Genomic DNA, 27501 nt, shown 5'->3' on the forward strand with positions numbered 1-27501 from the left:
CAATATTTTACTTATTCTCTCCTCCATTATGTAAATCATCAGAAATCCAGGTTATTTTCCCAAAAGTAGGACACAGACACACAAGCACACACACACACACACAAACACACACGTTGCATTGCAGCCTCTCACAGCAGCACCTTGTCCCTCTACACGCAGGATCCATGCAAGTTGTATCTTGACAACAGACCTCCTTCCACTCCTTATCTCTCTTTCCCCTTCTCCCCTGTCTCTCACTGGCACTAATTTCTGAAATATACCAGTGAAGAACTGATCAGTAATCCATGTTCAAGGATCTGGAACAATCTTACAGTTGTCCATTCATCTCCTAGAAAGACTGATCTCTACAGGAGGAGCCTAACCTTCTCCTCTCTGCCTCACCTTACCCTCTCCTCTTTCCCTCTCATTTCTCTTTTCCCGACCCTCTCTTTTCTCCCCCACCCTCTTCTCTCAGCCTACCACTCCTCTCTCTCCCTCCCCCTTTCATGTCTCCCAACCTTTCCTCTCTCCCCCATCCCTCCCCCACCATCTCTTTCACCATCTCTTTCAGGAGTCAGATGGCTGAGCGGTTAGGGAATTGGTCTAGTAATCCGAAGGTTGCTGATTTGATTCCCGGCAGTGCAAAATGACATTGTGTCCTCGGGCAAGGCACTTTCCCCTACTTGCCTTGGGGTAATGTCCCTGTACTTACTATAAGTCGCTCTGGATAAGACCGTCTGCTAAATGACTAAATGTAATGTAAATGTATATGGGCAAGCTAAGTTGGCAATAGAAAACATGGAAGAGTAGGCTGGAAGTCGGGTCACTCGATGCAACGGCAGTATTGCTGGAAAGGTTGGAAAGGTTACGTTTGTGTTTTCATATTGTTGGTGGTGGGAAAGATGGAAGACTTTATTGCTGTGTGGGGGAAATGGATGCTTTGTCCACTGTGATTGGGGAGTGGGCTTTGGTGTTTAAGTTGTTACCAAGGGGTTGTTTTTTGTTTGTTTGTTGTCTGTAAAATGTGTTATTATCTCTCTCTCTCCCACCCGCTCTCTCCACACACCACCTTTTCTCTCCTCTCTCCCTCTCCTTTCTCCCATCCTCTTCTCTATCCCCCTCCCTTTTCTCTCTGTCCCTCACTCTCTCCCACCCTCTCCTCTCTCTCCCAATTTCTTCTCTCCCCCTCACCCTCTCTTCTCTCCCATCCTCTCCTCTCTCCTTCACCCTGTCCTTCCTTCCTTCAGCACCTTCTCCTTTCCTCTCCCACCCTCTCCTCTGTCCTACCCACTCTTCTCTACCCTACCCTCTCCCTCTCTTCCAATCCTCTCTTCTCTCCCACACCCTCTTCCCCTAACCCTATCCTTTCTCCCACCATCCCCCCCCCTCCTCGCTCTCTCACCCATACCATCCGTCACCCTTTCTTTCCTTCCCCACTCTCTCCTTTCCTCAACAGCTTATCCTCTCTCCTTCACCCTCTCCGCCCACCCCCACCTTCAGATAGACCTCCCCAACCATCTCTCCATATACTTAGGCTGTATGACACTTCCAGGGCCCTTAGATCATCAAGCCAGTCCCCTTTAGCCATTCCAGACTCGGTTGAAAACGAAAGGTGATCGTGCCTTTTCAGCTGCAGCCCCTACTCTGTGGAATAAACTGCCCATTTTTATCAGGTCATCCCCCACCCCCGAGACATTTAAGTCTCGTCTTAAAACATATTTTTATTCTTTGGCTTTCGAGTCAGTTTAGGGTCACTCGTGCTTACTGTAATTGTGATGTTTGTCTGTTGTTCTTATTTATTGTTGTTTTGCCCTATTTGATGATTTTGTGCAGCTTTTTGGTCGGCATTGGCTGTTTTTAAATGTGCTCTATAAATAAAAATGACTTGACTCAACATACACCCCCTCCCTACCTTACCCTGTTCTCTTTCCCTCACTGTCCACTCCCTCCCTCACCCCATTCTAAGCCCCTCCTCCCAATACAGACCTCCCCCTTATCTTCCTGGGCTGTTCTCTTGTCATGTAGATAGGCCTTATTATGTTCTGTTCACCAAATGTGACAAAGTGTGTTGTTCTAGTGTATGTATACCATGCTTCTTTGGCACAGGCACACACACACGCACAGACAGAGAAAGTTTATGGCCTGTCTGCAACTTAAGACAAGGGGTTGTGGTAACCATGGAAACAGGGATTCCAAAGATTATCATTTTGTTACCGAGTTGGATTTTCCTATACAAGGTGCATCATGCATGTGTCCGAAGTGTGCAGTTCGGGGCCTCGTTAAACCCATTGCGTTCAACAGTGTATATGTGAGTGTTCATGAGTGTGAACGCTTGGTGCTGCATTAAGGGATCCCCTCAATAACTCTGCTGTAAGACAGTAAAACCATTGACTTGGTCGACATGTTACAGTTATGTAATTCTGTACATGTTTGTGTGCACACATGTCCATGAGGGTCTGGTTTCTAAAAATGTTTTATTCCCTTTGACCTTGCTTGCAGTGTTTACATCTGTCGGTTCTTTTCCTTCTCTTTTGATCTCTCCCCCCACGCTCTCTCTCTGTCTGTCCCTCTCTATCTCTCTCGCTCTCTCTCTTTCTCTCTCTCTATCAGCCTCTTTCTGTTCTCTCTCCTCCGACAGGGTAATGTAAAATGTATGAGAGGCAGAGTGCTCTATTTGTGGGCAGAGAACATTAGGGTGAAATCATCACCTTTCACTGGAGCAGGGCAGATATAGTCCATCATCCAGCCAACATCCCCTCCGCACCCTCTCCGCCTTGGGCATACGGCACAGAATAGATTAGGGTGTGTGTGCGTGTGTCGTATATTTGTGTTCATGTGTGTGTGAAACTGGTCTCAATGCTGCCACTGAGATGTTTTGCCGAGTGGTCTCGTCATGGGTGGCAGCGGAGGGTTCCTGGCTGTTTATGAGGCCAGAGAGCTTCCAAAGCTTTCTGAGGACACCTGCTGAGGTTGTGTTCCTGCTCTCCTTCCCTCCCTGCTGGAATGAGGGAATCTGTATTCACACGGCAGAGAGACAGTCTATGAATAATGATTCAGCACTCATAGGCCATAAACACTCACCCTGGTGAACACTCACCTCACCCTGGTACGGGGAGAAAGAGTGCTGGAAAGAGACAGAGAATGAAAGTGGGTGTGTGTGAGAGATAGAGAGAGGGAGATTTAAGCATAAGAGAGTGTGTGTGCGTGCATGTGAGAGAGGGAGATTTATGGATGGTAGCAACCCTGCACAATATGTATTTATGACAGGGCCTGTTGATCTGTCTTATTATCAGTTTGGATCAAAATTAGCCTTGCTGACTGACTTAATTACCACCCTCAGAGCTCACATGCACACAGAGACTCCCACAGCACAATATGAATGTGTGTGTGTGTATGTGTGTGCGTGTCAATGTCACGGGCGTGCCCATTTCATGCTCAGTGTAGTCCTTGGTTTTCCCTGCCTTAGTGTTCCCCTGTTCTGTCAACTGTCATCACTTGTGTCTCTTTGAGTATTTTTTCTGTTCTCGTCCGTGTGATTCCACCTGTGTCTAGTTTGGTTTTGTATTTAAGTTTCTATTTTGGTCCCGCCTTTGTTCGTTTTTGTATCGTTAAAGATCTGTTTGTGAGTGTCCCCGCCCTGGTCCTGGTCCTGTTTTGTACAGTAAAGTTTTGTGTTCAGCGTTCTACCCCCTCATCTCCTTTGCACCTGGATCCTCCCCACACCACCTCTCGTGACAGCATGTGTGTGTGAACATTGAGAACTAAGAATGAGAGAGATTGGAAAATTAAGAGATTGTCAAGATATTCTTGGAGATTAATCAGATTTCCACAGAGGCCATAGCTCTGCTAGCATGAGTACTAATTTAACCCCATGTTCTCTATCCTCAATAGGACTCTCACATAGGACCTGTGTGTGATTGTGTGTGTAGATTACGTTTCTTTCAGCACAGAAAATGGCTTTAGATTGTCAGACTCTGTTTCCCTGGAAGCTCTTCCCTTGTTCTGCTTCTTGCCTGTAATTCATTTGTCAGCACAGACAGAGATAAGAAAGTACCTCCCTGCCCACCGTACCCATCCCCCCTCCACACACGTCTGCTCTTTCTCACACATGCGCCAACTCCAGCAAACATTTCTCTTTCTCGCCCCAAAATGGTCCTTTTCTCTCATTCACCTCTCCTGTCTGTTCCCCGGCTCTCTCCTTCTCACTCTCCACCCTCCACTGTCTCTCCCCTTTCCTACCGTTTCATTGCTAATTCCGGACAAACTTGTCCGTTTGTCTCTTAAACTCATACCGCTAAATCTGGCACATAGTTTCAACACTGCCCCAAATAGCTCAGTACTAAAAAGTCCTCTCGGTTGTTACCATGGAAACCGTGAACAATGTTCCCTCTTGGGAACACACACACACACAAATGACTAATGACTTGAATCCACAGTGAAACATAGTAAAGGTGCCACAGAAGTAGAGATCCAGAGGTCATTTCAGTTCACTGGACAAAGAAGGAGTATTTAAAAAAGGAGGGTTACATTAAGGAGTAGGAGAAAGGAGGATGTCCAGATGGAGGGATGAGAAGTAAGAGAAAGGAGGATAAACTGATGTACGGAGAAGGTGCAGGGAGACACAGGAAGAGCGGTAGAAGAACGAAGAATGAATGGATGAAATGCTGGGAGATAGAGGACAGGAAAGGAGGTCAACCTCCCATAGGCTCATTGATAGAAGAGAGACAGCACCTCAAGACAAGTCTACAACATTTGGATACAACTAAGGTCTCTCCATCACTGTCTCCATCTGCCTTTATCTCTCACCTACAAACTCTGTCTCTCTCCCATTTCATGTCTTGCTCTGCAAAGCTCTGTTACATTACTTTCAAATGGGGTTAAACTAATTACATCTTACTCTCTCTTACTGTCTTGCAATTTCTTTTTTACTTCTCTCTCTCTGTCTCTATGCCCCCCTTCTGTCATTTTCCCTCCCTTGGGCTCCACTGATCACAGACTTAACCAATCCAAGGGACAACAGCCCCTCATTGTGACTCAACAACTGGCTGCTCAGGAAGGTTAAACGTTGCTCAAACAAAACAATACACAGAATGTAGCAGAACAATCATTTACACCAGCTAACGCAACTATGGAGACAGTGAGGAAAGGCAGGTATTCCCAAGATAGGAGACAAAATGTACATGTGAGACACTCTCTCTCATACACACACACATACACTGGCCAATGATCATTGGTGCTGATGGTGCACGGTGTTTTTCTTCGTACGCATGCTCAGACACAATGAGCAAGTCTCTCCCCTCCTCTCCTTCTCTCCCTCCCTACAACCCTCCCTCATTCCCTCTTCCGCCCTCCGCAAGGCTGACAAGGAGCAGCACCAGTGATGTGTGAATGAGAGGTTCTGGTTTGGACTGGTTAAAGACGGTTTCTGGCACCGACAAGCTGGACACTGGCGCGAGGACAAGTGAGCAAGCGCCACAGGGGAGAAGACTTGAGCCAGGGCGCGTGGTCCCTGAGGAGAAGTTGACTGTCGCAGAGAGACAGGCATGAAGAAATGATGGCTGATTTCTAATCTACAGACAGCAGATTAATGTGCTCGGCAAACAACTGGAGTTTGCGCTGAGGGAGTCTAATTCCGGTGGGGGTTTTCTTCTTGCGAAAGAGCAGGTGAGATGCGTACTCGGTACCGGCAGGGTATGACGGTATTGGTCCGTTATCATCGCAGGTGTCGAACTTGTCAGGGTAAAACATGAGCAAATGTTCAGGGTAAAACATTAGCTTGTGATTATATGTAACACTAAACTCACTAGATATGTGCTGTAGGCTATTTGGCCCACTTGTGTGTGTGACCTTTGATTTTTCACTGTTCATTTGATCTGAGCCAGAACAACTGCGGTCGCATGAGGTTCTTGGCTGCGTGGCGGGTACGCGCCTCTCAGTACCATTCATAAATTCGGCACAGGCGGACTATGTTTTCTACAAAGAGGTTATACAGCCGGTGACAGTCGATCTATATTTAGTCGTTGCCTGCAGTTCGTTGTGTGTGTATGTGTGCGGGTGTTCATCAGCTGGCGTCACCAAGATAACCTTGACATCACACACACGCGGTTAGTAACAGGATGACGCGCGTGCAGCGTCCCACAGCGTCTGTTTACCGTCTTGTCCGAGATGGTCTGACAGGTCAGAATGAGACGTCAGAGGAACGTGGCCGGTAACGTTAGCGCCGCTCCAACCCGTTTTTAAACAATAGGTTCGGTGGCCGAGGATCAGAAAATTTAGCGGGAGACAGTAGTGGGATTAAGAGTAGTGTTCTTAAGAGACACTCGTTCTCCATAGGTATACAGTGGTCTGGATACATTTATAATGCTGTGAGCCTTTCTGAACCAGGAGTGTTTCTCAGCGTGTCAGAGGCAGGCTGGGGTGAGGCAGCCAGTTGGGTTGTGTGAAGATGTGTCAGAGGCTGGCTGGAGGCTGCAGGGTTGAGGCAGGCGGTAGTGTTGAGGCAGGCTGTAGGGTTCAGGTGGGCTGGAGAGGCAGGCTGTATGGTTGTGTAGAGGTGTGTGGCTGGTCTCTTGGTGACAGCAGTATTGCAGCTACCAGTCTGCAGCAGTGGGGTGAATTAGAACCAGATAAGAGTGAAGATCATCCAATCTCCAGTCCACACTCCCCCAACAGCAGGTCTTACCTGACTCCATCTAGCTCCTCCCCAGGGGAGGAGGGAAGAGGAGAGAGAGAAAAAGAGAAATACCTTCTTAGGATTTCATCAACACTCCTAATGTCTGGACATGCACTGTTTGTCTATGAGGCAGTAACTATAAGACTTATATTATATAGATATGACCGTTGGAGAGTTTTTGTTCCAGCAACTATCCTGGTGATCTTTCCAAGATAGGAGACATATACAGGCAGAACAGCAGACAGGCAGATGAGGCAGGTCGAGAGAAAGACAGGTTGATGCAGACAGGTAGCCAGGCTGACAGACATACAGCCAGACCAACTTGCACGAAGTTGGTCGAACCAGAATGAATTTGATTTACTATATAAATTCCAGGGCCCTGTCAAAGCAGCTGCCCTACTGGGGAGGGGAGAGAGGGGGATGGAAGTAATGAGAGGGATGGGAGGAGAAAACTAGCAGGAGCAAGGGAGAGAAAAGGTGGAATGGGGAGGTGAGAAAAGTTTGGAGGGATAACCGGGAGGGATGGAAACAGGGTCATAGGGTCAAGTCATGGGTCACTTTCGAACCCACCTGAGGTAGTTTGACTTGAAGGAGGTATACTGTATTGTGCAATTTCTTCAAACAGACATCTTTACAGAACATTGCAGCCAGACCAATTACTTCCTGCCAACACAAGTAGTGGCCATGTAGTGAACTGACAATGCCAGCCTATGTTCCATTCAAAGCACTCATCACGACAATGTCAGTACCTTTTAGACGCAAGAAAACACCTTAATAAAGACACCTGAGAATCAGAATTGCTGGTGTAAATATCAAGCTTTACAGATACAGTAGAAACAGAGGTTGCAGAGTTAAAGGCTGGATGGATGGTTGTATAAACCACATTGTGTGTGACTCTCTCTCTCTCTCTCTCTCTCTCTCTCTCTCTCTCTCTCTCTCTCTCTCTCTCTCTCTCTAACTCTCTCTAACTCTCTCTCTCGCCCCCACAGGTGTGTGTGTGTGTCTGCTCTAAGGTGTAACCATGGAGTCCACCCACCTCCTGGGAAGTTCTAAGAAGCGAGTGAAGATTCACCCTCACACTGTCACTGCCAAGTACGCCACACAGGCGCCCTTCTCCCCCCAGCCCGGCGTCCACACACACTTCCCCCAGCCTGGGGACGAGGGCTACGATGATGCACCCTCCTTCGAAGACTTTGGCTCCTTCCTGGAGGAAAGCTCGGACAGGAAGAAGTTGACCGAGGGCAGGAAGTGGCCTGGTCGGACTCTGTTCGGGGGCAAGGACAAAAGCAAAGACGCGTCCCTCAAGCCCACGGTGGTGGGGATGGAGGGGGGAGATGGCGGGCTGAAGGGCACCGGGAGGGGGGTGGGAGAGCAGCTGGCGAGCTTTGGCCAAGCGTCCGTGTCGGCGTCGCGGCTGACATGGGTGGGCGTGCTGGCAGCGGCGGCGGCTAACGGCTGCGTGATGGTTCTGACCCGCGTGGCGGCAGAACGCTTCGGCCTGGGCCCCCTGTTTCTCCTCTTGGTACGGTCCGTGATCCAGCTGCTCTCCCTGGCTGTACCACTACAGCAGGGCGAGCATCCCCTGGGCCCCGAGGGCTTCCGTCTCCGCGTGGCCCTGTTTGGCTTCGCCTACTCCCTCTCCCTTTGCTGTACCTACTCCTCCTTGTCCTTCATCTCCCCCGACAACGCCACAGTGACCTGGCGCCTGGCGACTACTGCCCTATCAGCAACGCTGGCCTTCCTGCTCCTGGAGGAGAGGCTGGGATTGGCCGATGGGGTGGTGGTGGCGGCGGGGGTGTGTGGGCTGGGGCTGGCACTGGTTCCAGATGCCGGTGAGAACGGGCTGGGGGCGACGGAGCGATTGGGATCCGGCGAGGTGTCTGTCATGTTCTGGAGGAGCGCGTTTGGCTGGTCGCTGTCAGCAATGGCAGGTTTGTGGATGGCCCTGGCACTGGTCGGGTACCGCTCGCTCAAGGAGCGGCTCAGCGTCAGCACAGCCCTGTTCGCCATCAGCTGGACCGGCTGTGTGTCGGCGGGGGGCTCCATGGTCCTGCTCCAGGAGGGGATGGTCTGGCACTCGGGGGTCCTGGCGTGGTGCCTTCTCCTGGGGCTGTGTGTCTGTGCCGTGGGGGGGTTCCTGGGGGTCACCCACGCCCTCTCCCGGATACACCCTGCCCTGGTGTCCGCCTCTCAGAGCATCGAGATCCCTGTGGCGATGGTGCTGCAGTTTGTTGTGCTGCTGTGGGAGCCAACCGTCTGTGAGATCATAGGGGGCGTGGTAGTGACGGCGAGCGTGGGTTGGCTGGTGGCATTGAAGCTCCTCCCCTCTCGCACCACTGGGAGGAGACAGAGGGAGGAGTACGAGGAGATTCTGGACTCACCCATCAAATAGACAACACTTGTTTCTCTCTCTCTTTCTTTCTCTCTCTGTCTCTCTCTCTCACTCTCTCTTTCTCTCAGACACTCTCCCTCTGATGCTCTGTCTCTCCCTCTGTCACACCGACCCTCTCTCTCCCCTCCTCTCCTCCCTCTTTCTCATTCTCTCTCCCTCTCCCTCTGTGTCCTAAGAGACGCTATTTCATGCTGGGTTTGGTGTGGAGTCTGAGAGAGCAGTGTGTATATATTGTGATGGATTGGAAAATATCAATGACAGATGTATTTATTTTGTATTGTTGTTGTTGCTGTTGCTGTTGGAAAAGTGCCAATCTTCTTGTCCTGTGTGTTACAGTAGTGATGTGAAGTGACATTAAAGTCTTAATGGTGTGCACTGCTGCCCTCTCTCTGTCTCTCTCTAACACTCTCAAGTGCCAGATATTTCAGACTTTGTGTGGATTGTGGATTTATTAGTGTTTGTGTGTGTGTGTGTGTTGGGGGGGGGGGTGTTGGTTGTGTATCACAAGATGAAGTGTCCTTCTGAGCCTGTTGAGGGTTGGCCAGACCAATCAATGGCATTTATCTGGCTGTTAGCATGGAGAGGGTGGGGGGAGATAGACAAAGAGAGAGAAGGAAAGGGGGGAGAAAGAATTAGCGTGGGGGGGAGAAAGAGGGAGAGAGGAAGGGAGAGGGGAGAACAAATGATCCTGTGTGGGTGGGCGGATAAGTGTGGGAGAGAGACAAGGATGATGAGACAGATGGAGAGGAAGAAGAGATAGAGGGAAAGGGAGTGAGGGGAGAGAGAGAGAGAGAGAGAGAGGAGGAGGAAGGGGAGTGCGTTTGGCCAGGAGCCTGGTAGAATCTCTAATGGCAGAGGAAGCTGTGATTAAGAATAATAACTGCCTGTCACACACCAAAAAATTGGCAGCCTCTCCTCTTTGCTCCTCTCTGCTCCTCTCCACTCTTTACTCCTGTCACCTCCTTTCTCAATTTCTGTATATGTTTATCATGAACCTGTTGACATAAAAGAAAATGGTCAATGGTCTTTCAAACATGTCTGAAATCTGGTGTGCAGTGCACCACCCAGCTGCTAACTTAAGTGGAAAAATAAAGGCACAAACACATACACACACACATTGCCATGATCATAAACCTTTCATTAGTGAACATGTGTGAGTGATGTCAGTATAGCCCTGATTAACACACACACACACACACACACACATGCACACATACACACGCAGAAGGGAGGGAAGAGGGAGGGACTTTTTCCAGAGACTAATGAACATGTTTTGAAGAGTCTTTATTCATTATATCCACATAAAAACATATATAACTGCAGTCCTCAAACTCACAGAAATAATACAAACTTCCAGAACAATATACACAGTATGTTCTATAATATACTACTACAGTTTCCAGATGTTTCTGCCAATGTATAAAAGATGGTAGGATATGTGCAAGTGGTACCTGGGGTAGGCCCAAATACAGATCTCAGAACAGGTTGAAATCCTTTCATCACCAGCCCATCTCTTCTCCTCTTCTCCTCCTTTTCAAGATCCGCTCTTTTTCCTGTTCCCTCCTCCTTCCATCATCTCTTCTTCTGTAAGCAGACTCAGTTGTACCTGCACCTTCTGCAGCTCCTTTGCGATGGTAACCAGGGCCCTCTCTAGCTTCAGCATGTCAGTTGAAGATGTCACATCCTGTTTTTTCAGGCTTGATGGGACAGGCTTCGCTGCTAATCCCGCCCCCAAACCTCCGGGCTTCATTGCTAGTTGTCCCGTTCCCTTAAGCGCCTCCCCCAAACCAGGAACCATCCCAGGCCACATTGGCCATTGTCCCCCTGTCTCTTCACCTCTCTGCTCCTCGGCCTCTAGCCTGCCAAGCAGGGCTTTCTGCTCCTGGCTGCTCTGCAGGAGTTGCTGCAGTGTTGCATTGATCCTCCTCTCCCTCTGCTCTCCCTCGGCACTGAGCTCCACTAGGCCTTGCTGCAGCCTCAGCCTCACCTGCTCCACCTCACCCTGGCACACTGACTCCAGGGTGGGAGTCAGACACTGCTGGCAAGTCCCTGTCGTCAGCCGGTCCACCTTGGCTGTGAGGGAGGCCATCCCTCCGCAGCACTCGTCCAGGGCTTCCAGCAACATGTTCTGCCTCATGTGGGAGTCCTCCAGAGCAACGAACAGCTTATCCCAGCGGGTTAACTCTGCAGCCTGGCATGGTGTTTCTGTTGACTCCTCTGGAGGGACAAAGAACAAGGGAACCAGTCACTCAGGACTGGAACAGACAGAGAACCAAAGACTAAAGACAAAAACAGATGACCACAGAACCATGCACAGAGGAACAGAACAGATAAAGAACACCAGAACAAGATACAGAAGAACAGAACAGGCAGAGAACCACAAAACCAGATAACGAGTTCCGGAACAAACCAAGAACTGGCTGCCTCATCAACATATAGCGAACACCAGCAACACTAGAGAACATTAACCCAGACAGCCATGACAGTGTATCCTCTGTTGACAGGTTAGGAGATCTGAAAATGAAGGTGCGGTTCATTTTATGCGTGAATTTGTTAATTATTTCTAGATTTAAGGGGAAGACAGAAGGGAATGAGTTAATTTATTGTAGATTCAAGTCGAAAACAGGACACTCAATAACAATTGAAAGAGATGAGGAGGTTGGAAGACAAAGAATGGGGTTAACGAGAAGAATAGAGTTAACCGAAAGCGAGAGAAACTGACCTCTCTGTTGCTCCTGTGTTATCTCGTTGTCGTAGTGATCAGTGTAGTTTACCTCGTACTCTTCCCTGGTCACACACAGCGACACACACATCCAGCAGAGCACACACACCAGACGGCAGACCCAGCACACACACATACTGATGCTCCGGAGTGTGTGTGTGTGTGCATGGAACTGAACCCCAAAAAACAAAAAAGGAAAGTTTCTCTTTGTTCCTGAATTTTTCTTTGGTCCTAAATATTGTGCTGCACACACACTATCTCTTCTCTTTTACTCACTTTCTTCCTGGCTCTTTCTACTCTCCCTTCTCTCTTTTCCTCTCTGTTCTCCCACCTGGTCTGTGAAGTTAACCAGACTGAGCCCATGGCAGCTACGCATACTGTTATAGCCTTGCCACCAGGGAAGGATGGGGAGGGAGGGGGAGTAGAGCTTCAATGGAGGCAGCATGTCAAACCCAACCTCCTGCAGGACGAGGGGGTGGGACAGGGGGAGGAGGGCGGAGAGTTGGAAGGTGGGAAGGGGAGGGGGAGAGAGAAGGAGAAAAGGGAAAGAGCAGGAGAGGAAAGGACATGACAGCAACAAGCCTGGAAATAAAGAACAGTGCACAAGACACACACACAGACACACAGACACATGTTCTTGTGTATCTGGTACTCAGGTATGCTTAGGTGAAGGGCCCCTGTGTCTCTGTTGTGTCTGTTACTCAGTCCGGGGTACAGATAACTGATGTCAGGCCTCTATGTGAAAGTGTGCTGGAGGGTCAGACAACAGAGCTGGTTGGGGTCAGGGCCAGAGGAGGCCCCCATCCCTGGGTCTGCCGGTGGCAGGTTTACTGCAGGATGCGGCACCACCTGTGCAGTGGACAAGAGATGGGGGATGGGCGGTCAGTTTGTCGTCACTAAGTAATTCAACAGATCTGTCAGCACTGTATGTGTGCTCGTCGCACGTTTTCCACATCAACTCTTCCTCTCTTCATCCGTCTCCCCTGATGGCTTCCCGTTAATGTGCCTCTGGGTCACACTGATCATGGTAGGGACAAGCAGAAACACACACATACATATACACACACAGGGATAGGCACAGGCACACATGTACACACACACACACACACACACACACACACAGGAGAAAGCATATTTATCACCAGACACCAGACGCTCTTTAACACCCCCACCTGCAGACCACACCCATGTCTGGGCCAGACACACTTCTGTCTCTCAGCACTGATCCCACCCAGAAACAGGGAGGGAAATATGGAAAGAGAGAGAAGGAGGGAGAAAGGGAGAGAGAAAGTATAGAATGGGATAGGGGCAGAGGGAGATAGAAAGAGTGGGAGGGAGGGAGGGAGGGAGGGTGGGTGGGAGGGAGATAGAAAGAGTGGGAGGGAGGGAGGGAGGGTGGGAAGGAGGGAGGGAGGGAGGGAGGGAGGGAGGGAGGGAGGGAGGGAGGGAGGGAGGGAGGGAGGGAGGGAGGGAGGGAGGGAGGGAGGGAGGGAGGGAGGGAGGGAGGGAGGGAGGGAGGGAGGGAGGGAGGGAGGGAGGGAGGGAGGGAGAAAATTACAAAATAATAAAAAAAGGGCAGTGACGACACATACACAGAGCTAAATATAGAAACACAACTTAACTTGGTGAATAAACCACAGACTAATTGTACTAAGCTCAGCCCAGTTGCTGGTCAGTTAATGAGCCAGTTTTGTGGGGTGTTCACTCCTCTGTGACCATGCTGTACTGGACAGTATTATAAAATTGCTATAACATACTGTGTGTTTATGAACACTAAAGCACATTGAGATGCAATAAAGCAATGTCCTGTCAAGGGATAGGCCCCTGAACCATTATTGCAGGACAATAGACAAATATCAGAGATATCATTATTATTTCTGTACAGTATTATTCAGACAAATGCCCTTCCTGTCACACACACACCAGGACTCCCCAACTGCTTCCCTGGACCCTCGTCCTACCCTAAAGCTGATCTTTGTTCCAGGTGTCCCGGCATCCCTGTCTTTGACCTCTGACCCCGTGCTGACAGACAGGCACTGTGCTCCTCACACAGGACACATCAAAATGACAGACGTCCATATACCTATCTGTATCCGCGATGACTGATCTAGAAGCTTCTCACTTCCTGTTTGACTGCCAGGGGCTGAGGATATCACATGCCGAGGCTGTCTGGAGGACAGAATGACCCGGCTACGGCATTACAGAAAAATACAGAGCTTGATACTAGGAAGTTGTCAGACAACAAATGATATGACATGGGATTCTAATAAAGTAGACAAAGAAGACGACTTTATTATGTAGTCATGCGAGGTGAACACATACACATGCAGGGGCGGTGACACCAACACACATATGGTACAACTTGTAGGACTAGTACAAGTACGATTTGTACAACTGATTGTGACGAATACAAATTGTAAATCCTTCAATTTCTCCCACAGCTGCCAGCTCTGAATCTGACTCACTCTGTCACAGCAGAACCGGGGGAGCCTGTATGCACATGTGTGTATGTGTGTACAGAGAGATAACCCATTGTTATGCTTGGCTCAGAGGAGCGGACATCACCCTGAAACACATTCTATAATTAACTGTTATTGGAAACAGAACATATTAGAGACTTTTACAGTGGGTGTTTACATCCCTGTAGACTGTGTGTGTGTGTGTTTGTTGTTGCGTGAATGCAAAAAATGAATTGCCTTTTTTTTGTGAATGTTATTATTCAATTAAACAATGCACAATCTGACCTCAACGGATGTAAAAAGCTTTTTGTCTTTCCATGCAGGGCATCATTGGTAGACACAGAGCAGAGAAATATATCAACATCTGGACACAAAGACCTTCAGCCAGCTTCACACCGGGAGGCTTGGGGGAACGTGTGTGTGGGGGGGGAGATTGGGGGTAGAGTGAGAGATTGTGTGTGTGTGTGTGTGTGGGGGGGGGTAGAGTGAAAGATTGCGTGTGTGTGACCAAGATTATGTTTGAGAACATGGAACATGCAAGAGACCCTGTCAAGCCTGTTGACCGCCTCCCAGTCCTCCGTTCCCATGGCAACAGGTTACCGCATGGAAAATGACCTCAGACTGCAGGGAAAGAAATTGGGGTGCAGGGGCTCACAAACACACACTTAAAAAAACATACACCCTTACACATACAGGATGTACAAACACACAACTCAGCCATTAGTGTTTCTTCTAACATTTTAATAGCTCTATCAACATCAACATTTACAAACACACAAACTTAAGACAACATCAGTGTATTTACCTCGATATTTGAATGGTTCTATGAACACACACACACAGACACAAACCCACATATTGGCACAGTTAATTGATCATTTAACAACTTATCTGTTTACCATCAGTTGCTACACCATTTAATGAGGATTTCTAGTCAAACGTTGAAGTTGACTGGTTTAGATAGACTCAGATTGATAGACTGACAGACAGCTTGTAACTAACAGAGTGAATTAACTCTCAGACACCATCAGATTCCACACACACAGACATAAGAGCGAGGGTGCTGTTCCCTATCAGCAGAAAGACTGGCCCGGTCCTTAGGGCCCGCCGTCCTGTGTGTTCTAGATGTTTCCCTGTTCCAACACACCTGATTCGAATGAATGGGTCATTATCTATTTGGGTTGAGGAACTGATCAAATTGATGAGCAGAGAAGCTTAACCAGTTGTAGTGAATGTTAATGCAAATATAAAGGCAGGAATACCTGTGGCTCGATTATCTCTTAAACCGGGCACTGTACAAAATAAAATGTGAGTGTAACATTGTTTTGATGAGCGGTTTGCAATAAATAAATATGGCGTCCACCGCATGTTGAGCTGTACTACGCGATGGAGCCATGGATCTCGTGAGAACAGGTACTGCACTAGTTATAATAATGATGATAATGTATCATAACTAATATTCATTTCCACTTGTTTGTTTACACAGAGGTCCATGATCTCGGACAACAGATTCTACTCAGATGACACAGCATAATAACAAAATGGCAGACTGTGACATGTTTCATATAATCCACCTGTTTAAAAAGAAACACGATCTACTAATGAACAATAACACAAACATCCTTCATCAAATGATTCATTAGAGTGTAGCAGTGTGCACCCACCGTGACTATACGTAATTTTGCTAGCAGTCTATAGATCACATAACAACAGTCGGCTGTACTAATATTATCCTCCCACAATGCATCTGTTGTTTACAGAAGACTGACATACAGTCACATAATTCGTTGCATAATAACCATTGAGATCATACAGCTTGCACACGTTTTGGCAAAACTGAGTCCTCCTCTCAACTCTCCAACCCTGGTACCACACCTTGAATACACACACTACTCAACCCCTGATTGGTTCACTTCTCCATTAACTAATGGGGACTGATTGGTTGCCTGGTTGGTTGTCAAGGGCTCATTGGACGTTTGATTGGTCTCAGTTTTGGTTGCTAATGGCTGGTTGGTTGACAAGAGCTGGCTGTTCTCCTGGTTGGTTGTTGCTGTTGCCCATTGTGGTGGTATTGAGGCTGGGGGATTGTTTGGGGTTTGGCTGGCAGCCTGGTTCATGTCTAACAGCAGGCTGGTCACCTCGATGGCAGTGAGGTTGACTGTCTGGTTGGCTGCTATTGGCTGACCGTTTCCATGGTTGATTGCCAGGCTCCGATTGGGTGTCGACTGCCAGTTGTTAGAACAGAACACAGCTGGGATGCTGCAAGGAGTCGACACAGATGTTAATGCAAATCAGGGCTGGGCGATATGGGTAAAATAATTATCGATATAGATATTTATATTTCCATTCGATAGCGATAAGACAATAGACCACAGATCCGTAGTAGTAGCAAAATAAGTCTCTTCCTCAACTTTTTCCCTACACTCGGCATTAAGTTTAGGCAGCGCGGTGTGAGAGAAATGTTTGCGGCCAGGGAGCACATACCTAGGGTTAAGCTTTTTAAAACCTTGCTTTAGGCACAAACTCACACTTTCTGCATGTTTTAATTAGTGATTTTGCTTCAGGTTTAAAAAAAGGTTTGTCTTATTACCAGACTTGGTAGCCACCAATTGTGTAGTTTGTTTACTACACAATTTGCACCAAACATTGATCTGCTCTGTGTTGGATTTCAAAAAGCCAAACCACTTCCAAATAACTGAAGATGACGAAGCTTTTTTATCAATAATTTCTTCATTGGAAGTTGCTTACTCGCCATGGCTATCGCTGCCACTGTTTTCGGCAATAAGACTCATTTTCCGTGGGTAACATTAGCTAGTCCACTTGAGGTGCTCAATATATTTTAGTGAGCGTAGGCTACCATTTCTATGCAACTTCCTGCTGCATCACAGAACTTAAATGGACTACGACACAAGTGATTAAAAGAGTCTAGTCTTCATCCTCACTTTCGATGACAAATCTTTTCAGCATCATCTGGATAGTAAAACTCAGCAGCTGACTCGTCGCTCATTTTGAAGATGACGTCAGAGGGCAACATGGAGCCGTATTGGCCGCTGAGGAGGGCAATACGCTTCTGGCATGACTCCCCATTAGGTCGTACCGTCGTTGCCATATAATAAATGACATTATCGAATGAATTGATGTTAAGACATCTTTATTGAAGGAAGTCATGACTTCAATAAATCGCTAAAAAATTATCGCCCAGCCCTAATGCAAATACACACACATACAAACATAAAAATGTGTAAATACACACACACACAAACATTCACAAACCGACGTCCATGTACATCAAATACACACGCACACACACAGTGTTCACCAGACCTGGACATCTGCCTCTGGAGCTCTTGGGTGTATTGGTCACATTGGGCGTAGTACGAAGCCTGGGCATCCACAAAGTCACACAGACTACGCATGTGGTTGGCCTGACACACACACAGAGCCAATGTTACCATCAGGGTAGGGCTGTGTGTGTACTGTACATGTTTGTGTGTGTGTAGTATACATTCAGGAGTGTGTGTGGACCCGTATGTGTGTGTGTATATATATATATATATATATCTATTCACAGACTTGCTCAAATTTGTTGCTAACCATACACCTCATGAAGTGATAACATTAAAAGCTATTGCATCATGTATACTTGCATGCCTTTGGTGTGTCATAGAATAAACCAAAGGAGCTGTGAATTGCTCATTCTACAAAGATACTCTAAAATGGCCCGGACAGCTTTGTTAGTACACCTTAGAAAGGATAATAAATAATTTGATTGTAATTTTCCAAATCAATTAATTATCTTTTAGTATCACCCATGTCTCCAATCTTGTAAATCAGTCATTCAGCCTTTTTAAAAGGAGGAAAGTAGTCAACGTGCAGTTTGGTATCATTGTGTGCACCACACTGGTACACCACAAGGTACGTCAGTTTCTGATCGCACCATCTGAGAGGAGTCCACTTTTGAAAGAAAAACATAAAAAGCTGCATGTCATGGGTCTTCCAACAGGTGACCCAAAATGCATCCCATCAAACCTGAGACAGCTGAAGCAGTTTTCTCGGGAAAAGTCAGCTTGGGAGCTACAGAAAACATTTGATTGCATGGGTTGCCTCTAAAGGTTGTGCAACAATATTAGGTTTTTTGTTCATGTCATTTTCATTTGTTTTATTATTTACAATTTTGTGTTGGAAAACAAAATCGGACTTCTATTATAAAAAAGGGTGGATGCCAATTACTTTAGTCAGTTTCAAATTATTTCAGTGGAAATTTGTCATTGTTAGTTTTTTGTGAAGGGGTATCAACAAATCTGAACATGTTCATACTGTATAGGATTTCCTGTGTTTGTTTGTACTGTACATATGTGTGTGTGTACTTACGTGAGTGTTGCTAATCCCCTCCAGTAGGCGTTTGGTGACCTCAGCTTGTCGGTCGAACAAGCTCTGACAGATCCTCAGCTCCATCTCTGCCTGCAGACACACCCAAACACACACAATCAATAATACTACTAACTTACAGACACTTGAAATATGCAGACTTAAAATATGCACCAATAACCCAGGAGAACGTGTTCTGTGACTTACCTGGGAGATCTCCTGGGCCCACATCTGCCAGCAAGGTGATTAGCCAATACAATAGGATAACAAAGATATCAGCCAATAGAATGACAGAGATCAGCCACTGAGAAAACGGAGACACAAAACCATTTGGGTCATTTTGTTATATTATTAGTGATAGAACACACCTTCAGCCATTTGACTCGTAGGAAGCTGAACATGTAGGAGGCATAGACCACGTAGTCATCTCCCAAAGGGTTAGCATTCAGATTCTGACAGAGAGACAGACAGGGGGTAGAGAGTTGAGAGAGAGGGACAGAGTGAGAGTGAGTGAGAGCGAGCGAGAGAGGGGCAGAGAGATAAAGTTGAGAGGAGCAGAGAGTTGAGAGAAGGGCAGCGTGAGAGTGAGAGAGAGCGAGAGTGAGAGAGGGGCAGAGAGAAGTTGAGAGGGGCAGAGGGGTTGAGAGAGAGGGTTGAGATAGGGGCAGAGAGAGAGGGAGAATTATAAAATGGACAGTTGTGCTTGACTCCATGCCCTTCATGGTATTTTGTTGATACTCACTCTGGCCTCTCTATCGGCCTCATGAGCTTTCCTCAGCCTCGTCTTGGCTATGTCCAGATCCAGACGCTTGTTCACCAACAGCTTCCGCTCATTCTGTACACACACACACACACACAGGTACTGAACTGCTGTTGTTTTTATCGAGAATGTATGTATTGTATGCACAGTGTGTGAGGGGCGTATGTGTGTGAGTGTGAGAGAGAGTGTGTGTGTGTTAGTGTTACCTGTATGTCTCTGTATTCCCCTTCAGTGTAGCTACGTAGAGGAGACAGGAAGTGTATGGCCGTGCTCTGGATGAACTTCCTCTCTGCACTCCCAAACTGCCTCTGAGCCTCCCCACACTTCAGCAGAGCAGTCCCTGCATACATGTGCACGCACGCACACACACACACACACACACACACACACACACACACACACACACACACACACACACACACACACACACACACACACACACACACACACACACACACACACACACACACACACACACACACACAGGAACAGGTTAACAGGTAAGAAATGGGTGGTGTCACAGTTTCTTTGTTGGGTTCTGAGTAGGGAAGTTGTAGGTATGTAAAGGTATAGATCTTGTTAAGGTACTATCAGTGGGTGTGTTAAGCCCCAGTTAGAAATGTATATGTACTATAGCAGTTCCTGTTGGAGTGATCCATGGCTGGGTCCTAAAGATAGGGTATAGATCAAGTCCCAGTGTTGTAGTAGTTCCATATGGTGTGTTGGTTTCTAGGCCCAGGCGTGCAGGTGAGAGCAATACCATAGGGTGTGTTAGATCCGAGTTCTAGCCCTGCCTGGCTCATGGTTTCTCCCAGCACCTCGTGGGGGCATGGCCTTGGAGGGGCGCTCCAGTCCAGATGTTCATACAGCAGGTTCTCCATACGTGCTCCTGCAGGTCAGGGGTCAAAGGTCAAACCAGAGCACAGAGCCATGTACTAAAGTGCATGTAGCTAGGCCCACTTACTGTAAGTAACAACAGCAACTCCAGTAACTATAATGCAAATGTAAGTAACAGTAAAGATCAGTGAGGGTTAGAGCTTGCTCTTTGGTTCTACTCCACATTCCTGCATGAGGATGCATGTAGGCCTTCATTACATAACCTTGACATCACTTGGGCTCATGCTTATACTTCGGCCCTTAGCCTCGTGTCTCTCCCCAGAAAGTAAATCACGGAAGGTGAAGACATTGTTACTTTATCAAGACTAGTTTGATGGGGACGGCTAACTGAGGTAGACAAAAAGATCTTCCATCCCACTGGTAATATGACCAGTGGAGAGACAGACTAACCTGGATTGGGCTGAAGTAGAACCTCAGTCTGTGAGATGATCTGATCCGTCCTGGTTTTGATGACGTCAGCCTTGGCAAGGAGATCCTCCAAGCTGCCCTCCAACTCTGTCTTCTCCGCCTGTCCCAGAGTCTCCTCCGTATACTGAAGTTAAGAACGTTTCAAATTGGCTGCAGACCTGCAAATGATCGTAGCTGATGTACAATACGTGACGAAAGCGTGTGTTTACCTGAACAGCTCGGTTAATAAACGCACCAGCGTCTACGGCCAACCTTGAGAAATCCATCTTCTCCAGGTAGCTTGTCGCAAAGGATGTTAATGTGCTTACACTTGAAAACGATGTCCTACGACACCTTTAGAATACCGGTAACAGGAATTAGCGGCCATGGGTTCCTTCGTACATATTATCCACGGGATTAAAGCTCCAGTGTCTGTGACATCCTTCAAAAACATGTCAACAACAGCGGTGGCATCTTTCGCCCCACTGACTCCAATGACGTGACACGACATTGCCGCTTTTGAAACATCCTTCACACCTTTCTGGGTTCATCCTTTGAATGACGACTGGCTTTGTGTTGACTTGTGCAGATAGGATCCTCCGGTTCGCTGCTTGGGGCGTCGATTTGGTGACGACAGAGGCTTGCGCGCACTCTGCGCAGAACTCCAGCGCCGTGACGCAGATTAAAACCCGCCGCATTTAAAAACATTTAAGTCCTCAATTTCACAACTGTCTTGCTGCGTTGTACATATTTGTAGTTTAATGCACGTCATGACAACTAACTTTAACAAAAATAATTAGTGTTATGTCTTAGGCTGCATTTATGCCATTTGGTTAATGGGAATCCTACCCTTCTTCTCTTCAGTCTCTCTGGACAGGCCTGGTCTTTCACTCTTCCAGTTAGGCCTACCTAAACGTAAGCTGGAACAACAGCAGAGCGTTGACGAAAAGGAGGAAGACAATAACAAAGCAGACGGTCACCCTCTGAGTGTCGGAACTCATAGCAGAGCAACAGATCCGATCTCTTGACTACTCTTTTGAGTCTAATGTCTTGTTCACTGTTCGCTACTCTGCCAGATAGCCTTCTGGTTCATCCTCTTAGGCTATTACCTGACGGTGTAACCCCGTTCTATTTGGTGTTAGAGCATAAGAGGAGTGATCTGATTGGACAATTCTGTCCAGCAGCCATATCCAATGGTTGTGTCTGTGTGTTGGGATTAAAATAGCCATTTGACAGACTAACTCCTACAGTAATCTGACCAGCAGGGTTAAGAGATTAAAACACAGACACACCTTCCTCCCTGACATCAGATAGGATAGAACCAATGCTAACACAGGAATTATGCCAAAAATATCACATAATTTATGAGTGCAGGAAACACATCTATTCCACTGTATACAGAATGTGAAGCAATACAACACTTGTTCCCGAGGACAGAATAGACCTGAACCAAAAAGCAACATAGTTTACAAACTATTCAGCCTCTCAAAAAGCATGTACGTACGTGCATGTATGTATGCATGCATGTGTTTACGTTTCTGGAGTGTATGTGTTTGTGCATGAGCGTCACAAGTAGGGCCCCCAGCCCAGGTACATAAGACAGAGCAGCTTGTTATCGGTGGCCTCCTGGATGAGGTAGTGGGCGTGGCCCTCGATGGACAGAGGCAGGCCCAGGACCTTGTTCCTGCTCTTTATCACCCCCTGCAGGCGCTGCTCGATCTCACATACATGGGTCTTAGCCTGGGGAGGGTGGGAGAGAGGGGGAAGAAAAGAGACAGGGACAGGTAGACAGAGAGAGAGGGGGGGAAGGGAAGAGGTGGGAGAGAGAGAGGTAGAGAGAAAGAGGGGGATGTAGACAGGTAGAGAGAGGGGGGGGATGTAGACAGGTAGAGAGGTAGAGAGAGGGGGAGGTTGACAGGGAGAGAGAGAAGTAGAGAGGGGGGGGGAGGTAGACGGGTAGAGAGAGAAGTAGAGAGAGGGGGGGAGGTAGACAGGTAGAGGGGGAGGAAGAAAGAGAGAGGGGCAGGTAGAGAGAAAGAGGAAGAGAGAGAGGGGGGAAGTAGAGAGAAAAAGGTAGGGGAATAGACAGAAAATAGAGAACAAAGAGACAGATAGGGAAAGAAAGGTAAGAAAGAAGTACAATATCCTCATGGCAAGTCATTTTGCGTCAGTCTAAACAAACTTTGTCCAGACTGTGTGTGTGTGTGTGTGCACAAGTACCTTCTCGTTGACAATCTCTCCAGTCTCGCTGGCCTGGTTCTTTGTAGCGGGCCCCCTGGAGGACTTACTCCACTCCACCAGAGGGTCGTGCAGGAAGGTCTTGAGCACACTGGCAGAGACAACAACACAACCCTGTACTGCTGCTGCTAGTCTGCTTTCTATTCAACAACGTCAACACTGAATGTTTTAACCACACGAGTAACAAGATGTAAGATGGCTTCATTGTAGAGCCTTTGACCGCAGGCATTGGATAGTACAATTTAGGTTTGTTGGACCTGTTTAGGTCTGGGATCTGTGGTTCGGTTATGGGTCAACAAGGTTGGCTTTTGTGTATAACTCAGAAATGCAAGTCATTCTTTAGTTTTCATTAAACAAAACTTTAGTTTTTAGTTTATTTTTACAAAAAATATTAAATTTTTCTTTTCTATTTACCTTTGGCAAGTTACAGTGTACCTTTGTACCATTTCAGGCAATTTGTGGGATTGCTTAAATGTCAATGAAAACTGCGAAAATTCTGGTGTTCTAAAAGTTATATACCGGCATTGTACATGTGTGTATTTTTAAGTACCATGTATATGTCTGTCTGTGTGTACACACCTCATGAGGGGTTCCCTCTGGTCCTTCATCAGGCGGAGGGTGACCTCGCACGCCTGTCTGAACAGGCCCTCTGTGCCCATGGGACCCATGGCATGGACCATGTTCTGGGTAAGACGGAACGGAACCACCTCTGGAACATCAAACGTCTCTCCCTGGAGGAGAGAGGAGGAGGAAGGGGGAGACGGGGGAGTGGGGGGAGGAAGGGGGAGAGGAGGAAGGGTGAGAGAGGGGGAGGAGGGGCGAGAGAGGGGGCGGAAGGGCGAGAGAGTGAAGGAGGTAAATATAAAGATAGAGCCGATGGGCAACATGACAGTGATGCCAGATGGAAATGATGAAACCTCTACACACACACACCCTGTTGAAGAGACAGTTGAAGTCGACGTGTACACACTCTCCGGTGAGCGAGTCAAACAGGATGTTCTCTCCGTGGCGGTCTCCCAGCCCCAGGATGTAGCCCACCATGGACATGACCGCTGTGGAGCGACAGTACGCTGAGCGACTGCTGTACCTGCACACACACATTCATATATACAAACACACATTTATACAAACACGCATGCAAGGCACATACACAAACACACATAGAGGAGCACACATTGACGTAGAATTTGATATCACATTGTTGTCATGATGAAGATAGGTTATGATTTATGATTAATGGTTTATCTGATTTAAAATTAAACTTTTATCCACATTTTTTGTATATTCTATATTACTGGAAACCATATGTTAAGCTGTTGACTGATTATTATTAATACTACAAACCGGTAGAAAATATTAAGCCCAAAGTGTAAAGATCTGGATATTAGGGGCTAAGGAATGTGGAAAAAAAACACTTGAAGACATGCATCTACTTTCACAGGCATGAGGCCCCCCACTAATAAATAAAGTGGCAAGTTTGAGACCCTGCGCCCACACACTCATATCTAACTGCAGAGTTCAGGGACAGTACCATTAGCCGTAAATTGGGAGAATTGTCATAGGGCCAGTGCCACTGGTCGTAAATTGGGAGAATTGTTGTTGTATTAGGAAAACACCTGTAATCTGAAACCCCAGGACAAGGGACCAATAATGTAAGGGTGCATAATGTATCTGTGACCAACTGTACTAATAACAAAAAATGACACAAATAATAGGAAGAAAATACAGTATATAAGGGACTGTCCGGAGAGAAACGGACAGTCTGCTCTTGGGAGCTTACTCACTTGGATACCTTTTTTTACCGTGTTGGAATAAACCTTTGCATCAGAATGAGTTCCAGTGCGTCTGTTTTGGACTTTTGGAGTTTATTTTTCATCTGTTGGGACTTAATTTATTTTTCAATGTTGGGACTTAGCCTCATTTATGACTTGTTGGGACTTAAAATAATTTTCTTCTAATAATATTCACTTCGAGACTTGGATTTATTTCACTATACAAGGGAACTTGTCCACAACAACATTATCCACAACAACATATAATAAGATAATGTGATTTAGAATAGGGCTTCCACAATACTGGACATTATAAGAAACCCTCTATGAGGAGAGTCAACGGCTTTAGTTAATCTGGTTTGGGTGTACCATGTGGTGGGGTCAGGGAAGGTTCGGAGGAACCACTCGTAGAAGACAGGGGGATGTCGAGAACACAGCTCCTTGTGGACCCTCAGCTTCTCCTCAAACGCTGCCGTCTTATGAAGAACCATCTTCCTCAACTCCTTACCTGACACGCTGATACCTGGGTCACACACACACACACACACACACACACACACACACACACACACACACACACACACAGGAGAATGACGTATTCTTGTTGGTGCAGTTATGCCCAATTGTGTGTGTGTCTGTGGGTGGGGGTGTGTGTACCTCTCTCCTTGTACAGCTTGATGAGGATGTGTCTCAGTCCTGCGGTGTTGTTGACCCATTCCACGATGCCGCACTCCTCGTTGAGGGGGATGACAGCGTAGGTACGGATGTGCAGCTCCCTCCGCCTGGACTCAGCGTCTTTACGGAGGCACTGGACGCACACGCGCGCACACCCATAAGCAGTTAAGTCCTTGGTTATCGTTCAAACAAACACACACACGCACGTAAGCAGTCCAGTCCTTGGTTATCGTCTGAACACACACACACACACCTACCTTGTTGATGAGACAGTTGAACTCCATAAGCCTACAGTCCTTCCTCAAGTCATCTTTGGGTTTGCACATCATGGTGTAGCTCTGTCCATCTGAACCCTTCAGACTGATCTTCTTAGGCTTCTGCAGAGATGCCAGGATCTCCACCTGAAACACACACACATTCAGAGGAAATGGACACTGGTCCACCTACAAACACTTTATGTAAAGCACAAAAACTGCTAACCGACACAAACATACACGTTCAGAAAAATGAACTCACTACATACCTAGGGTAACCTAGGGAAAAAGGACAGACGAAAGCAATGATGCATTTATGACCAAAAATCCCCTCCATCTCCCACACACGTTCCCACACATACCAGGTCGCGACCGACCTTGAAAACCGACACAGGGATCAGACACTGACCGTGTCCTCGAAGCCGGCCAGGTAGACCCAGCGGCCGGGGAAGGCGTCGTGCTTGGTGCTGGCCCCGCTGGTGGAGGGCAGAGTGGGGATGAGGAGCGCCTGCAGGGGTATGAGGACCTCGCTGAAGGAGGGCTCCTCCACCAGGCGCTTCAGCTGCTTGAAGTGGACACTCATGCTCAGGGTGGTGTTGTTGCTGTCCACCTGGAGCGAGCGCACACATTCATTGTTGTAAAACGATAAACCTTGAAGAAGTCCTTTATATGGGCACTGTAGAAGCAACTTATTTGTTAATGTCCAACTAGTGTAGTTGGTGTTTGGTGTAAATCGTACTGCTTTTCCTAATAGAGCACGCACACAGTGTAAATTAAAAACACAAACAAGTTGAATATGCGACACAGTGATTACGTGCATCTGTATGCGGGTGTCCTGTATGTGGGTATGTTATGTAACATCTGTGTGTGTGTGTGTTGGCGTGGTGTGTGTGTGTTGGCATGGTGTCTGTACCGGTTTGTTACAGAGCTCCAGCAGCTTGTCGGTCAGCCTGTTGGTATCTCCTATGAACTTGCGTAGGGACTCCTTCAGACTGACCACCTTGGTGAGGATCTCCTTACAGCGGTTCATACGGGTGGGGTAAGACGACTGCAACACACACACACACGTAGAGCAAGCATTTCATATTTCGACGACTGTTAATGCACACCTGATATAAACTTGAAACGAGAAAAACACAGTTTATGTGTAACACATAGAACTGATTGTGATGAACCAAAAATTTGAATTTAAAAGTTAGTGATTTCACGTGGGAGTTGGTTAAAGATAAAGAATGTATGTGTGTGTGCGAGATTTTGTGAGTGGGACATTCCCCGAGCCCAGACCTTAGACACAGCCGTCATGAGCCACATGGCCTGCTGGGGGTAGGCCAGGAGGACCTTGGCCACGATGGCCATGAGCACGGAGAACACCTCGTCGCAGGAGTGACACACGCGAGAGATGAGCTGGCTGAACACCACGATGAACTGGTAGGGCGCCAGGTTGGCGCAGTGCTCGCTCACCACCGCGTTGATCTTCCCCAGCTCTGCACGCATCTGCCTGTCCGTACGACCCACTGACACACACACGCACACACACAGTCTTAAAACTAGAAGCCCCGACGGACTGCCTCACAACCTTGAAGAACCACAGACCTGGAGTCACGATGAGACACGCAATGAAACCCTAACAGTCAAGGTGAACTCCCTTCAGAAAGGCCCAAAACCACAGCCCTCCAGGGGCCGGAGCCACCCACCTTTCTCCTGTTCGTACACCCGGGCCCCAAAGTCCAGCCAGAGTGACAGCATCCTGGGCATGGCCTGGTAGATGTACTGGTTCCCAAACTGCAGAGCTCTGGAGAGGACATCATACAGCAGGGAGGAATACAGCAGGCAGACCTACGATGAGCTTAGGAAGTAGACTAGACCCAAGAACTGACTAACCAAATAAGTCAGTTATCACACAACAACTTCAACAACAAACTGCC

General features: G+C 47.5%; 4 protein-coding genes across 4 annotated transcripts in view; 1 reads left to right on the forward strand and 3 right to left on the reverse strand.

The window, feature by feature from the left end:
* Positions 1-5356: 5356 nt before the first annotated feature.
* Positions 5357-9419, forward strand: slc35g2a (solute carrier family 35 member G2a). The gene is made up of 2 exons (XM_084683378.1): positions 5357-5643; positions 7642-9419. Exon 2 carries the CDS (start codon positions 7674-7676, stop codon positions 9042-9044), a length of 1371 nt encoding a protein of 456 aa, XP_084539504.1. The 5' UTR covers positions 5357-5643; positions 7642-7673; the 3' UTR covers positions 9045-9419.
* An 890-nt stretch (positions 9420-10309) lies between these two features.
* Positions 10310-12094, reverse strand: LOC146299158 (uncharacterized). The gene is made up of 3 exons (XM_084683355.1): positions 12043-12094; positions 11767-11938; positions 10310-11261 (listed from the first exon to the last, which is right to left on the reverse strand). The coding sequence occupies exons 2-3, from the start codon at positions 11900-11902 to the stop codon at positions 10579-10581; spliced, it is 819 nt and encodes a 272-aa protein (XP_084539481.1). The 5' UTR covers positions 11903-11938; positions 12043-12094; the 3' UTR covers positions 10310-10578.
* A 2855-nt stretch (positions 12095-14949) lies between these two features.
* On the reverse strand, positions 14950-21840 carry LOC146299159 (endophilin-B1-like). Its single transcript, XM_084684489.1, has 10 exons — positions 20868-21840; positions 20641-20782; positions 20114-20242; positions 19560-19693; positions 19336-19428; positions 18962-19045; positions 18801-18824; positions 18597-18686; positions 17550-17650; positions 14950-16484 (listed from the first exon to the last, which is right to left on the reverse strand). The coding sequence occupies exons 1-10, from the start codon at positions 20922-20924 to the stop codon at positions 16115-16117; spliced, it is 1224 nt and encodes a 407-aa protein (XP_084540615.1). The 5' UTR covers positions 20925-21840; the 3' UTR covers positions 14950-16114.
* A 136-nt stretch (positions 21841-21976) lies between these two features.
* atr (ATR checkpoint kinase) overlaps positions 21977-27501 on the reverse strand; it is a 30538-nt gene continuing 25013 nt past the window's right edge. The window contains exons 38-48 of the mRNA XM_084684487.1: positions 27271-27368; positions 26861-27090; positions 26490-26624; positions 25986-26186; positions 25580-25723; positions 25305-25455; positions 25017-25170; positions 23809-23962; positions 23455-23606; positions 22858-22966; positions 21977-22377 (exon numbers count right to left, since the gene is read on the reverse strand). Of these exons, the coding sequence (XP_084540613.1) occupies positions 22204-22377; positions 22858-22966; positions 23455-23606; positions 23809-23962; positions 25017-25170; positions 25305-25455; positions 25580-25723; positions 25986-26186; positions 26490-26624; positions 26861-27090; positions 27271-27368 (1702 nt within the window). The 3' untranslated portion in view covers positions 21977-22203. The remainder of the gene's footprint in view (positions 22378-22857; positions 22967-23454; positions 23607-23808; positions 23963-25016; positions 25171-25304; positions 25456-25579; positions 25724-25985; positions 26187-26489; positions 26625-26860; positions 27091-27270; positions 27369-27501) is intronic.

The sequence above is a fragment of the Hypomesus nipponensis genome, chromosome 3, assembly GCF_054491055.1.
Source record: "Hypomesus nipponensis isolate SF chromosome 3, ASM5449105v1, whole genome shotgun sequence".
NCBI classification, from domain to species: domain Eukaryota; kingdom Metazoa; phylum Chordata; class Actinopteri; order Osmeriformes; family Osmeridae; genus Hypomesus; species Hypomesus nipponensis.